This window comes from Falco peregrinus, chromosome 5 (genome assembly GCF_023634155.1).
Source record: "Falco peregrinus isolate bFalPer1 chromosome 5, bFalPer1.pri, whole genome shotgun sequence".
NCBI lineage: Eukaryota > Metazoa > Chordata > Aves > Falconiformes > Falconidae > Falco > Falco peregrinus.
In genome coordinates this window covers 89,654,193-89,669,680 of record NC_073725.1, presented here as the reverse complement: position 1 = coordinate 89,669,680, position 15,488 = coordinate 89,654,193, and the positions used below count along the sequence as shown (strand labels likewise).

The 15,488-nt window shown below is 40.3% G+C and overlaps 1 protein-coding gene across 8 annotated transcripts in view; it reads right to left on the bottom strand.

The window, feature by feature from the left end:
• TNRC6A (trinucleotide repeat containing adaptor 6A) overlaps positions 1 to 15,488 on the bottom strand; it is a 52,737-nt gene that overhangs the window by 3,746 nt on the left and 33,503 nt on the right. For 4 of the 8 annotated variants that reach the window (XM_055803434.1, XM_055803437.1, XM_055803436.1 and 1 more), the window contains 15 exons: positions 12,784 to 15,372; positions 11,716 to 11,880; positions 11,363 to 11,538; positions 11,093 to 11,173; positions 10,596 to 10,647; positions 9,013 to 9,155; positions 8,209 to 8,346; positions 7,743 to 7,871; positions 7,556 to 7,633; positions 7,085 to 7,295; positions 3,648 to 3,779; positions 1,940 to 2,098; positions 1,385 to 1,525; positions 747 to 854; positions 321 to 542 (listed from right to left, as the gene is read on the bottom strand). In XM_055803434.1, coding sequence (XP_055659409.1) covers positions 321 to 542; positions 747 to 854; positions 1,385 to 1,525; positions 1,940 to 2,098; positions 3,648 to 3,779; positions 7,085 to 7,295; positions 7,556 to 7,633; positions 7,743 to 7,871; positions 8,209 to 8,346; positions 9,013 to 9,155; positions 10,596 to 10,647; positions 11,093 to 11,173; positions 11,363 to 11,538; positions 11,716 to 11,880; positions 12,784 to 15,372 — 4,524 coding nt within the window. Of the gene's footprint in view, positions 1 to 320; positions 543 to 746; positions 855 to 1,384; positions 1,526 to 1,939; positions 2,099 to 3,647; positions 3,780 to 7,084; positions 7,296 to 7,555; positions 7,634 to 7,742; positions 7,872 to 8,208; positions 8,347 to 8,516; positions 8,664 to 9,012; positions 9,156 to 10,595; positions 10,648 to 11,092; positions 11,174 to 11,362; positions 11,539 to 11,715; positions 11,881 to 12,783; positions 15,373 to 15,488 lie in introns of all 8 variants that reach the window. The other 4 variants (XM_055803435.1, XM_055803440.1, XM_055803439.1 and 1 more) reach the window with 3 other exon arrangements.

Genomic DNA, 15,488 nt, shown 5'->3' with positions numbered 1-15,488 from the left:
ATGCTTAACAGGCAACTGCATTCAGCTGCACAGATGTCAAACTCAGAAAGTGCTTGGAGAGATGGCTCATGATAAGGACAGAAAACACGTTAGTGCCATCCATGTTACCCCTGCACACAGTAACTAGCCCTTCCCCCCTGTTTAATCAGTAGAAAGTCTGCCGCAATGCAGTTTAGGATATATAGACCAGCTTTTGCTTTTGGCAAGACAAATGGTACAGATGTCAGCTAACCGTGACAGATTATCTAACCAAATGTGCAGGAGACTCCCTAACTTGCTAACAAACCAAAAAACCTTCATACACAAAAAGGCATCCTTACCAGGGGTGTATCTGGCATCAGAATTTCCCCATCCTCCACCCAAACGAAGGGAATTATCCCAAGTGGACAACGGTGGTTTCTGGCCTGTTAGCCCCGGAGGTGGGCGGGACGGAGCAGTGATGCTTTTAGGTGGCAAAGGGACCTTCCACAGCTCATGAGCCAGAGAGGTGTTAGTGACTGATCCAGGAGACCATGTTGATTTGGAATCACTGTTTCTGGCTACTAGAAGACATACAAAGACAACCATAATCACTGTGCTGCTGGAACCGTCACCTTGCTACAAATAAAAGCTGCTAAATTAAAATCAAAATAGCTACTTTGAAAATTAGTGAAGTTACCACTCCAGTGAGACCTCAGGACTGTTTTTTATGAATATACGGTGAAAAGGAAGAAACACCAGCTCAGAGCAATATAAGCAGACATCACCTGAAGTGCTTTGTGCTGTACTGCTGAGGGAAACATTGTAGTTGGAGGCACGAATGGATGACCAGGCACTAGTTGAAGGCAGCGTGGTGTTCAAAGATGAGGATGACCCTAAAATAAAGACAGAATCCAGTCACAGCACAGCGCATCGCAAATGCAATACAATTAAAAGGCGTGACTTGTACTCCAGACTGAACATGTCTGCACAGTCAGCCGAGGGACGTCCTCCACTCCTCAGTCCTCATCCTTGATCCCAAGGCACGGGGCAGCAAGCACGCTCAACAGCAGGAAGCACCCTGCGCTCACCGCGAGCAAAGCTAGTTACGCTACCGCAATGGCCAGACTGCCAAGTTTTGCTTGCCTACTTTCAAACCCGCTGCCTCTCTGTGCACAGAATTACATCAGAATGCAGATCAGCAGCGTTCACTCATGCTACCCCGCATTCTTGGAATATCTGTTGCATTGCATCAAGCAGCAGTGCTTGAGCCAAAGATGAGCTTTTCGGCAGTGAAATCCACAACACAAAAAGACAAACAAGGAGACGAGCAAGTAGCACATACATCTCCAAGTAAACAGTCTCTCTACACGACTGAAGGAAGATTAGTACGCAATTAATTAGAAAATGTAGCAAGTGAACATACCACTGTTCCTGTCCCTGAGGTGGTCAACTTCCCGCACAGTATTAATTGAAAGATTGTTTATGACACTGCCAGGAGTGACGTAAGGGTCAGTTTCAGGGTCGATGTTTGGATAACCTTTCCACGGCTCACCAGGACGAAACTCTAGGAATAAGAGATTCAAAAAAGAAGCTTCTTTTCTTTCTTTCTGTTTTGGTTTTTTTTTGTTTTGTTTTGTTTTTTCTTTAAACAGGAAACAGCTGTCTAAACAATATAGCTCTTACTGACTGAAAATCTAAAACCTTTTAAGCATTTAATTTACTTAATTCAGCCATCTTCGTTCACTTAATTTCTGGTTTTTCCGGTCCCATCTCACCAGGGTAAAATCTCAAAGCAGGGCAATATACTTCTGTTTGTGCAGTAAAACTACTGCTCTCAATATCTGCTTAAAAAACATACCCTTAATGCTTTTCTGTAGGCTGTTTCCTTGCCCCCTCCACATGTAATGACCAAGGAACCCAGAAGAAATACAGCTGAACAGTAAGAACCATGCAATGAATAAGCCCCAGTGTCGCATACCTGGTGGCCAGTTAACACTGCTAGAGCCATTAGGCGATTTGGCACGGGGCCAGCCATCCCCAATAGATCCAGGAGGACTGGCTGGTGAATTACTGCTGTTCATAAAGTCATATGGAACAAATGGAGACTCTTCCAGCCTAAAACCACTTGAAATAGCACCTAATTAAAAAAAAACCAAAAACCAAATCAGTCATCAAGTATTTTTCAGATCAGATTTTGATATTTTTACATACCTCTGGATATATAAAAACATGCCCCTGTAAAGCATTCATGAACTATACAGCAGCATATATATGTCCTCTTTATGATGTCAAGTTATACTCCCACATGACATATAATCTAAAATGAAATGTCTCTGAATAATTCAGGAAAAAACTATAGGAATAATTTCCCATGAAATCATTTCATTGAAAAAGTATACATATTAAATTCAAGCATGATATTAATTCAAGAGGGTAAAAGCATACTCTTGAGATGCCAACTGGGTAACAAGGGGTAGTGAGTATGTTCTGTGATAGGAGGGCTCCTGGAAGAAGCTTCTACAAAATCTGAAGGAACTTTAGGTACTGCAAAGCTCTGTAAATTCTACTCGTATTCCTGGGAGGGGGAAAAAAATATTAAAAAAAACCCAAAACACTGGAGGCAGAGCAAGGAATGAAAGCACCATACAGAATCTATTCGATTCTGTGCAAGTCCTGTAAGGAGAAGTTTTAAAGTTATTAGACAACAAAGCCAAAGACATTCAACGTTTTGAGGGAAGAGAAGACTTTTACTAGGGATTCAGTGCAATACGGAGTTCAAAAAATCCCATTCCTAATACTATTCAGAAAACATTACCTACAGCTAAAGTGACACCAACACTTCTGACTTCTGTGGACAACAGATGAAGTTCAGAAGCGCAGTGGCAGAGTAGCTCCACTCAAAGCTTAAGACAGCAAGTCATTTCATAGTAGTAAAGCAGCTGACAAATCTAAAAATATCCAAACAATCTAAAGACTGAACGGTAACGGGAGACTGGAGACATTTCATAACTATCTTTAGACACAGAACCTTTCTGCTATAGACTCAAATTTTAACTGGATGAGATTTCAAGCAACTGAAACAGTTGAAATGTCTCATGAATCCTGATTACTGGAATGAAATATGAAGCAACCAAGTCTGCCTCCTCTAAAACCAAGTACAGCAATGGTACTAGTCTATCCCCTCTAAGCTCTCCCCATTTTTAGAATGCAACATACACATTCGTAACCAAAACCTGCAACTAAAAATGTCAGACACGACCAGAATGCACACACAGAGAGCTAAATCTCCATTAAGTCACCTTAAGGCCAGCAGAGTGGGTGGGAAAAAAAGCTAGAAAGCTTTTGGTTTAAAAATGTATGAAGCATTCCAATCCAGATTAAGGTAAAGCTAGTAGCAATAGTCACACTTGAAGAGTCTGGTTAAAAAAGGAATTCCATACGATGATGCTACTAAATCTGATCGCAAGATCACTTCTGTAAGTAAAAACATTCATGAAAGCTATTGGCTGCCGTGGAAGACAAGCAGCAACTTTGGTACAGACAACACAATACGAATTCTGACACCTACAAGTAATGTGGTAGTTACAACTACAGGCCTAAATACAGCAAACCTGCATTTTTATATCCAGAACATGAAAATCTGATGTGTAACATCAATTGTTACTTAATGACATGTTATAACATACCATGTTTGCTGGAGTTTTGATCTAATGATGTGTTCACAGAAATGCTGTCTACTGTAGTCCATTTCCTCAGTCGAGATTGTGGCTCTTTAATACTGCTCATATCCATGTTTACATTCAAGTTTGAGTTCATTCCTACAAACATACAGCTTATGAAATACAGACTAAATGTTTTTCTTCTGCTAATTACCACTCTCGTAATAAACATTTAAGAGCATATTACTACGGTTATTTCATGCTTCCAAGTCTCTGGTTTTGAAAAACATTCTAGCATTTAATACAGTGAACTTACTACAGACAGAAGCTAAGCTAAGCAATGCAAAGCACTCTGAAGTTCTCAGCTGATGTCTTCATGCAAAAATGTCAGTGGAAGAAGCCATTAGGAAGTCAGAGAAACTAAAATATAAACATCTAAAAACTGTGGCATTTTTAATACCAGCTTAGCACCAGCACAACAACTGATCTCAACTATACAAAGTAAAGTACTTCACTTAGAGGAGCTATGCTCAGTGCTAAAAGACACTTTTCTCTCAGCAGCAGGGGCTGTCTGTACTCATCCCTATTCACCAGAAGCTATGTACTAGTGCAGTTACCAGCTCACTCCCATTCTTATTTGGGCAGTTCAACATGACACCTCGCCAGCTTCTGAACCACAGGTAGAGAAGCACTTCGCATGGAAGTGCGCAAGCAATACTAACCCCCTTCTCCATTTACCCCGTTCACACCGAATATTAAAAATGCATAAGAGAAAACAAACAAAACTTGTCTTCACCTGTTCTGAACTGTTGTCTGTATTGCAAAATGTTTATTTGCCAGAGAATCAAGACAATGGCAACACAAATCAATGCAAATACCTGTGAGAACCAGCTATTCTGGGTTTGGACAATGTGCCCACACTTTTGACTTTGGCATGCCTACTCTCCTTCCAGGTCTGTAAGAATCTTTAATTCATAGCCATACCTGGTTAGATTTCCAGCCCTTCAGATTTCTTTACTCCATTTCTGAAAATAAACCACTACAACATTTTAACCTAGGGCCAGACACACACAAGGAACTTCTCAAATCTCTACTAGAAACACCTTCATTCAGCACTGCAAACTAGCGCTTAAGTTTGTTAAGTCAATATTCACTGTCATATAGAAGCTGGCTTGTTTGTTTGTTTGGGTTTTTTTGTTTGCTTGTTTTTCTTAAAGGCATGAGCAGATGTTGATGCCAGAAAAGCAGTCCCTTGAAAAGCCTCAGAGAAAGTTCCTTGTAACAAACAGGACAGCTGAATGTTAAGAAATTTAACAATTATCAGTAGCTGAAACAGAAAAAAGGAAGAGTCCAATCAATCCAGTTTCTGACACCTCTCTTTCTGGCTTTTTGCTGTTGTCAGAGCAATAACCTCTGCAGAGCAGTAACCCTCCTCCCAACTGTGAAGAAGCATGCAGAAGACAGACCTCTACAAGAAGGATTAGAAAGATCATGAGCTGGCAGATAGGCAAACCCATCTGATAAGGTTAATGCCAGCCCCTTGGCAGGCACAGATGTACGTCCATAGCTCCGTATTTGAAATCTGTGGACTGAGGGATGAACATCAGCCCCTGGACATAATCTATAATTTAAACAGTTTCCCAGAAGTAATTTTTCATATCCAATTGTGAAAAATCTCATATTGTTCAGCTATACTCACTATTTGGCAGAAAAAGGTTATTTCTATTATCAGAAATACATAATTCAATCAATGAATTGAGATACGACTGCAGAAGTGGTCAACTAGATAAGGACACCCCCCCCAACCTCTGCATTTGATGAATATTGATAACTAGTGAACCTTGACAAATTGAGCTCCCCAGAATGTAAAGAGGACCTCCCTGCTGTTGTTGCTAGGTCTTCTGACACTGCTATTAGAACACGGAGAAAGTAACATACCTGCAAGATTTTCCAGAAGACAACTCGGCAAGTTCAGCTCCTTCTCACATGACTACACTACTATACTTTGTGCATTTGGAGGATGCTACCAATACTCCTCTTGACTCAGTTTTTCACTAAAGGGTGAAGAAATTCCAGCAATCTACTATTTCTACCCATAAGCTTTTATTTGTGGACTGAGTGTGGCTCCACTTGCTTATATCACTATACAGTACTGCTCCAAAGGGATCCCAAAGAATTCTTACGTATACTGCAGCAGATTCCTGAGAGATCTCAAACCAATCTTACATACACTGCAGGTTCCTGAAATGTGGCAATGATCAAGGTGAGAAAGCAGCTACTTAATAGTATATAACAATTCAACTCAAGAAACAAAACAGCAAGGAACCCAATGTAGGCAGGATGCAATTACTCAGCATGAAGTTTGGCGAGCAAATTAAATATACCTTTCCTTAGAACTAACCTAGTGTCTCTAATAGCTAAACAAACTTGATTGTTATGCCTTGCCCCCTGAATGAAAGCAGTAGTTAGATATCGATGCCAATCATCAGCAGCAACTATTAAGCAGCAGCCTGGGCTTAAGACTGGCCACAAGCAGAATTCCGGTGTGCCACATGCAGCGCAACAGCATGGCCTGCACTGACCCACTGGCTCCGTGACACTCCACCTATAAGCACAAGGATTTCAGCAGCAGTCTCTATTAAACAAAGTTTTCTACAAAGGGCAATGAGAATGCAAAGGAAATCAGCCCAACAGAAATGATCAGATTAGAATAAAATAGAAGAAAAGCAAACTGAAGAGGAGTAAAAAAATAGGGATAAGGAACAGAGGTAAATGGTAAACAGCTGTAGTAAGTACAAGATAGCATTAAAAAGGGACCTAAAGTAAGGAGAAAATATACAAGCCTGGAATTTCTGAAGTAGAAATTGGACAGAAGCCTGGAAATGTAGGGAGAAAGAAACGGGAGATGTTTGTATTTATAAATGTTCAGACATTTTGCCTGAAATGAGACAACCATTCCTTAAAAATGCAGAGCTAAAAGCTTTCTTTCCTAGACAAAACCACTAAAAGGGAAATTGACATTTTGTTCTACCTATGCAATTCCAGATTCAATGAAAAGGTTTTTAAATGCCAAAGAAATAAGACCACATCAATGGATTCTTTGTATGGATTCTACTCCTAAAAGTCCTTTAGCTCCAGGAATCGCAACTGCAGAAGGACTTTGTATCATCCTTGGAACCCAGAGGATAAAAGAGAAATAAAAAGAGACAGACATTTTTTAAGAATGCAAAGCATTTTGCACTGAAACACAGTCACTTCTGGGAGTGTACTTGTGAAAAAAAGATCTTTGGTGAACAAAGATAAAGGGATAAGCCCCACAAAAAATTAGTCCTTCCATTAAAATCGTAAGCGCTAACAGGATTTATAGTCGCTATTGTTTTCAGAGGAGGCATGCAACAGGAAAAGAAAGGTTGTGTGTCACATAAGCATTAATGACAGTATGAAATCAGCACGGAGAAACCCACCTATAGGGAAGCTGCTGAATGCATTTATTGGTGATGGCCCTTTTTGTAGCTCAGGAGTAGCATGGGGTATAACATTCTCGAGGAAAGATTTCATGGTGGGTTGATGGAGTGACTGCTGTTGAGAGGGTGGAGTTTGCTGCTTCATTAACAGGTTTGGATCAAGCTGACGGGACTGTTGCATCATCTGTTGCTGCATACTAAGAGACCGACCCTTGAAAAAACAGAGCAGTTACAATATGAATAGGCAAAAGCTTTGGCACATTTAAAGAAAGATAATGAAATGCATCTTTGTGCTCCATGCATCTTAGCACAGCAAACCCCAGCATTAAGCTAAGTCACTCCTTTAAAGCTTGTCAAAATCCCATTAACTCTTGCACACTTTAATACAATTTAGAACAAGAAATGCAGCTCAGGACGAAAAACAGCTTTTAAGGATAGTTTGAAGAGTTAGTAATAAACGTCTTTACTTACCTGCTGCTCCTGCTGTTGACGACCACCAGAAGGCATGCTTCTTTGATTCTGCGCTTTTTGCTGCTGAGCCAACAACCGCTAGGAGACAGTGTTTTGTGGTGGTTTTTTTAAGAACAGTTTATAGCTGACGTAAGTCTCTACTTAGACTTTCAAACAGAACACCGAGTGACTACCTTCGTTAGCTTACCTGTAACTGGGAGATCTGAGAAAGCTGGTTTAACTGGGACAGTTGATTCAACATGGCTACCTGTTGTGGGCCAAAAAGTGGGCTCAGGCCACCGTTGTTTGGTGCATACTTCAGTAATGATACTGGAACCTGCAAAACAGACCAGTATGAAGAGTGACTGACAGTGACATGCAGTGAGTTATACTAGATGTAGAACATTATGACCCCTGGTCAACAGTTGCCTTGTTTCTGAAACGCTCATCAAGCCAAACATGTTTTCATATATTTACAGAGTAAGTATCAGCAACACCAATAAACAAAAAACAATTTTCTGAAGCAGCGTTTTGGTAGTTTATGAACAGAATATTTTATATCCAGGGCTGTGAAGTATGCGGGTGGTAGAAATCCCCTGCAACCCTGAGAGTTAGACTAGATGATCTTTAAAGGTCCCTCCCAGCCCAAACCACTCTGCGATGCACTCGGTTACCTGAGGGGATAGTAATGGAGGAGGCACTTGAGCACGTGGATTAGGCTGAGATGAATTAAGAGGTTGTGCTGGAGGCTGCTGCATGCTCCTGGGCTGTGCTGCTATATTACCAACACCAAACATACTGGGATTGCCATTCTGGGGAAAGGATGGACAGTTAGTGACAATAACGTGCTGCTGCTTCTCCCACCCCTATACATTTGAATTAGAAGTTAAACATGTATCAACCACATAGGTAGCTAGGAAGTTAAATCAAACTGTATTAAATGCTGTCAAATAACATGCCAAGGATATGCACACAGCCTTACCTGTCTAACAGAATTCAAGTTTTGCATACCCAGCCCTGCTAGGGAGCCAAGGGCTTGGTTAGGTAGTGCATTATTTGAAGGGGGAAGCTTCATGTTTTGATTGGACATAAACTGCATGTTTTGGGACTCGTCTGCTACAATGCCATCCTGATGGGACAGACAAACCGATGCGCAACAACCAGCCAGCAAGCAAGCAGAAGGGAGAAACCATTGCCAGGAACAGAAGGGAAGAGTCACATGACAGTCCAGCACCAGCAGGAAATAGGCAGAAAACAAAAGAGATCAGGTTAGTCATTTGCACTGCAAATGGGCTACAGAAAGTGCTTAGTATTATGTATCAGTAAGTTAAAAAGAACTAAATCTATCTTACGGATTAACAAGAAACCCCTAATTTTCCTCTCCACTAAATGCAGAAAGCTAAGGAGCACACAGGTAACTACTTAGAATGCAGAGTCAAAGAAATTCAGAAGTGTCCACCAGCAAGACACCTACTAACCTTATCGAAGTAAGGACTGCGATCCATGGAAGACTCTTTGGAAATTTGAGGACGAGAACCAGGACCTTTTCCAACCACACGATTGTAATCTCCAACATTGAGGCCATGCTTATCCATCTCCATCCGCTTATCTTGCAATAACCCTAAGAAAAGGTGAGAGATGTGAATAAAACATTGAAGGATTATTCAGTTTTCCAGGTGTACTAGAAATCAGTTTATGCTTATGAAGAGCTGAACTAATACTGCTCTCAAGCTAGATACTAATAAAAGAAAACATCAGTTTAGCTTTAAACTCTCAGGGCTTTACTGACAAGGGAAAGGAAACTTTGAAACAATGAATCAGTGCCTTTAGATAACGCAAAACTTGGAATCAGCAGAGCATTAGAACATTTTGCTAGGCTTCACAAAACGTTATTCCCAGTTTTCTCTTAAAACCAAGTACAGTTGTTTAAACTTGAGTTTCGAGTTATGGATGCCCCCCCCCCTTTTTTTATCAGTAGCAATAAGCATTGTCTTGGCTTTGAAGTATCTTTATCACTTCCCCTACATTTGTGTAATATTTCAGAGGCTCTTTAATTTGATTCAGTTAAAAAACCACCACTATTTAGTTTAAAAAAACAACAACCAAAAAAAACCCCTTGCAAATTTAAAGTATTTGTGTTTATTAAAAGCAAATTTTAAGTTTATTTTTTATCATTGATTCTACTAGGCAAGCTGGAAGATCAAAATACAAGCAGTAATAAAGGAGTCAATTTAATACTTTACTGCATGCAGTACAAAGTAATTACTTTCCAAGCAGATGCTTTAAATCCAAATTTTTTAAAAATTGCAGTAATTTAAATATGAGGCTTGCCATTAATAATAAAATCTAAAATTCAAAGAACAATTTCTTTACACAACAGACTATGAGCCCAAAAGTGAAAATTCTCTATTTTAAACTGGAATAAAAGGAGTGGAACTACAATAAAACCTAAAATGCTACAATTACTTTTAATTAAATATTCTATCGTTATAAAACATCATTATTAACATATTAAAGAATTATATCATTTTTTATTTGCTAGAGGAATCCTAACAGTCAATGGATTCAAATAAAAATAAAACTGCTCACAAGTCATTTTACACTCAAGTTCAAGCGTTTCTAAAACAATTGCTCAGTATTAATTTAACAGTTAGAACCAAAAATGTGTTTCCAAGAATGAACCACAATGAGCAAGCGTGGTGTTCGGAACACTTCTGTTCGTACTTAGTGAAGGTACCCAGAAGGCAATCTAGACACTTGTATTACAAGAAACAACGCCACCACACCCTGAAAACATTCCTTCATGTCAGCTTAATATATGTAAGCTTGGATTGATTTATGGATAATATTACTATAGCAACCAGGTGATTCAGGTGGTAACATTACTCACACAAATTCTTTTCTCTCCAAGAGTATTCCTTTTCTTTATTGAAACATACATGTAACTATAGCTATAACTATATATATTATCTATAGTTTTACAAAAAGTAGTTTACAGAAGGAAACTGAGAGAGACTGGAAAGGAAAGCAATAAAACCCAGCTAAGTTCTCCTATTCTTACCTCCAGACATGTCCATCTTATTGCTCTGTATGGTTTCTTCTGGTGATTCTCTCTGAAGCAATAAAATGAATTACAATTATTTAATAGTAATATTTTTAAAAGCTAAAACCAAGAGATTCCTATATACTATTTCAATTCAAACCTGCAAGAAAAAAAAAAAAATCGAGACAAATCAGACACTATTTAAAAAGTATTTTCTCCCTTCAGTTGTTATCCAATTGAAAACTGGTATCTTCACCAAAATACATACATAACATTAAGTAAAACATCAGACTACTGGATGAATACCTGGGTGGTGTTTACAAAAACACTTTTTATCAATAAATAGGTCCTTTTTTAACGAGGGTGCAAGGAAAAGGGCTGGGTGACAGAAGTGAGACAAAAAGAGAAGTAAAATACTATGAAAATGAACACTAGGCAATTAAGCATTTTAATCTTTATGAATTATAACTAGCACTGTAAGAAGGCAGTAAAGCCAGGTAAAGGTAAATACTTACTGAAAAACTGAGATTTGTGAATTGCTTTATGAATGGATTGATCCATGTTTCATCTTGCTTATTTCCACCTTTCATTATTCCCTTAAAAACAGAAAGGAATTCCTGTAATACTCGGAAGATGTTTACCACCTACTGCTTAAATTACATCATAGAATGTTATGAATGAAGATCAAAGCTTAATGGCACTCCCACTCCGTGCAGCAATCTGTTCTGACTTAGCTTTTAGAAATGGCAACAGTGCAGAAAACCCTGACTCAACCTCCTCATTACCTTTGTGGGCATTTTTTTCATATACGGTGGCCAATTTAAAGATGGGTTAGCTTCTTGAGAAGAACTGCTGTTCCACATTCCAATCTCTACATCCTCCTCTTCCTCCCAGCTGGTCTGACGACTGCCTGTCAATGGCATATCATCTCCACACCAACTATCTTGCATAGATTTAGGCCCTGGTTGAGAAAAAAATACAGCACATTAACATTTCAGTAGCAGCTAACTGCCCTTAACCCAGAAGTTGTTTGATCTTTACTCCATGATAAAGAAGCCCTCAAAAATGTAAAGCTTCTATAGAGGTATTTCACCATCCTCAAATACCTTTATTCAGAGATGATGCAGAAAGCACTCACCAGGTTTGTTTGAAGCCTGTTGACCAAGAGAAGCGTTTCCCCAGCCAGAGGTGCCTGCTGCATCGCTGATGGGTTCTCCCCAGCTAGTACCAGTATCCATGGGTTTACCCCACGCTGAAGTTCCATTATCTACAGTAGTGGCTGGAGTAGAAGGCTCTCCCCAACCTTTTTAAAGCAGTATGAGTTACTGGCATGTTCATAAACAGGATTAAAAAAGCTATCTAAAAAGAGACTCAAGTGTTTCGCCTTTTCTATATCCGTAACATACAACAAAAAGCATATTAGTACACATTTACATATTGTACGAAGGTAACTATTACAACTGTAAGCTGCTGCATACAAAAAATTCACAAAAATATGAATTTCATATGTAAAGAATTACATTTTGATAATAGAGATTTCTAAGATATTAAGCTCCTAAGAGCTGCTTGTTACATTTAAGCTATGCCTCTTCACACTTGAAAGAGACAGAGCACAAAATATTTCCTAAATACCACACAAGCTCATCCGCAAGTATCATTATTCACTGCACCCAAAACTACAAGATCAGAAAGTCTGATCTTGAGTCCATATAAAACCATCACCCTTCATTCCATCTTGAAGCAGCTCAATAGTTTTTGGGGTTTTTTTGGTTTTGGTGTTTTGTTTTTTTTTGGGGGGGGGGGGGGGGGGGCTCTGTGGCAACAATCCATTTTAACTGGTTTAGAATCAAATGAAGAGAAAGACTTTTGTTCCTCAGATGCTACTTTAAATATTTTCTCTGTGCTCCAACACCCCAGAATTCAAGTAGAGCTGTCTAGCCTTTATTACTCAAACTACTTAAAACTAGAACAGATCTTCCAATCTGTGTAAAAAAGTATCAAACGTCTATGAGCAGTGCTGTTACTTTTTTTTATATATATATATATATATATAATATATATATATATATATATAAATAAAAGTGATACTTCACTACTGGGACCTTCCCCCTTCCACTTGGAAACTAAAACAGTTATATGAAGCAAGAACAAATGAATTGTTTTGTAATTAACAGAAAACACAAATTTGTGTAAAACCAAGTCTTACCAGAACCCGAACTGCTCTCCTTGCTAGACATGGCACTTGAAGACAGTAGCTGCTGATGTACCTGTGCTTGCTGGTCTGAATTGCTGCTACTGTTTGGGACATTTTTATTCCACATATTCACATTTTTGTAGTTGTATTTGCTTGGATCACCCCAAGCAGAAGTTCCATCATCAATTTCCATTTTACGGCGTATTGATTCAGGGGATGGCTCCTCCCAGCCAGTGGGTTCTTCCTCCTTTGCTGGTGCCGGCATCGGCCCACCCAGCCAGCCTGACCCTGGGGGTTTGTTTGTGGCAGACGGTGCTCCCCAAGAGCCAACATCTTGTTTGTTCCATTCTGGAGAGTTGATTGGCTTTGACGAATCCCCCCAAACTTGAGGCTGATTGGATTTAGGAGGGTCTCCCCAGCCCTGGTTCTGATTAGACTTTGCAGGCTCATCCCATCCCGAAGAATTATTTGGGTTTGTATTATTACCTCCCCAAGTAACAGAATTAGATTTACCTGGCTCATTCCAACCAGATACTGATCTGTCACTGTTGCTACCTCCTGAACTGGATTTTTTAGTCTCACCCCAATGGTTACTTCTTGAATTTTCACCCCAGCTATCACCAGCAGAAACTGCCCAACCCTGGCTGGCCTTTTGTCCATCTACCCATCCCTGTTTCATCTTCTGTGCATCATTCCAAGATGACTTTTCCTCTTTGCCACTTCCCCATGATTGATTGCTCTTGACCATTACTGTAGCAGCAGAATCTTCTTCCCACCCCCCTTGGCTGTTTGACCCTTTGGAGTCTCCCCACCTTGTAGCAGACTTTGGATCTCCCCACCCTGATACAGATGAGGTATCATTATTGTTAGGGCTAGGTCTATCCACACACCCCCCTGAGCTGGAAGTCTGTGTCACAGAGCCTCCCCAGGCCTCTGTCCCATTGTCAGTTTTTCTTTCACCCCTTGGTGATGTTTCGGTATCCCAGGCAGTGTTCTGTTTGATTGGAGTCTGTCCCCAACCAGAGTTGGAAAGGACACGTGGATCTAAGTCAGTTCTGTTCACTATACTTTGGAGTAATGCATGCTGGTCAACTTTCCTTCTCTCTCGATTCTGTCCTTCCGTCGTTACTCTGTCTTCATGGCATCCAGTGCTCTCCGAACTACCTTCGCTGTCCCCCGTACCTGTTTTGGCCCATGCGCTGTTCTGCTCGGTTATCTGAGAAGCAGCAGAACTCTGGCTGTTAAGGTCATCCTCCTCAGTAGATTTCCATCCATTTGTAAACTTCCTGCTGTTTCCATTCACACTTTCATTGGAATGCTGATTACTAGGCAGTTTACTCCACTCCCCGTTTGAAATGTTAGTGCCAGTGTTTTGTGCAGGGTTGCCCCATCCTCTTCTGCTCCCGCCAGCACTTGCACCATTTCCACTTCCCCACAGCATATTCTGGGAGTTGACTGTCCCTGCCTCCCACACCCCTCCTCCTTTATTCCCATTGATTTGAAAGTTAGTGCTGCCAGGCCCGCTGATGCCTGGCTGCATTAGAGTTGCATTCACAGTGTCACCATTAGCTTGGCTGTTTGGGCCTGAACATTTGTCTCCAGAGTAATTAGAACCATAGGCACCCCATGTAGTACCGTAAGATCCACCATTTTTCGCCTCACCATTGCTAAGATGAGAAATGGAAGTGCCATTTGTAACTGGAGAGGCCTGAATCTGAGAATGATTCATTGTGCTCACACGCCAGGCCCCATGCCCTGTATTATTAGGCAGTTCGTTAATCTGCACTGAACCAGCAGAGTTTGGTAAACTAGAGGTCATAAAGTTAGTAGTGTTATTTGGTCCATTCATTTCAGTGTTAAGGTTTTGAGGTTGCCCACTGAATGAAACATTCCTTGTACCATTTACTTCAGAATCACAATTTTCCTGAAGGCTTCCCCAGGAACCATGGGCTGAACCACCCACTTTAGAGTTAATACTCTGACTATTAGATATCTGACCTATGGTACTGCACTGAATATTTGTGCCAGGATTACCACTCCCTACAGACCCTTTCAGGGCATGTCCATTGTTCTCCAACACAGACCAGGCACCATGGTTGCCATTTGAATTCAAAGTGCTTGGATTTAACCCTCCATTTGATGAAGAGTTTATGGTGCCCCAAGCATTCATTCTATTGTTGCTACTTTCAGATTTGCTGTCAGGAGCATCCACAGAAACTTGACATGTGCTTATTATGGTTCCGTGGGATAAACCCCACGGCCCATTAATACTTCCATTGCCCACATTATTGCTGTTGCTACCAACCACAAACTTATTTTGAGAACCATGTCCAATGCCATTTCGAATGCCATCATTTTCACCACCTGTGCTCCCTGAAGCCATTATAACGAGGTTTCTCTCTGACCCAGAGCTAGAGGCAGAGTCAGTGTCCATACATTCTGATGTCAACTCTGGGTCACTGCCAGTGATTGATGGCCATGCTTCTTTGTCAGAGCCGTCTACAATAACTTTATCCCAGTTTGTGCTGGAGTCACTATTTGAAGAGACTGGTCCCCAGTGAGAATTTTCATAATGGGATCCTAGACCACTGTGGTTCAGATCTAAAGGGAAGAAGGAAAGTCCAAGAGCATTATTATAAACTTAGTATTATTACTTCGTTAAGCAGAAGAGGGGAAAAATACAGAGACTAAGCTGAAAATTATTTTGCTTATTTTAA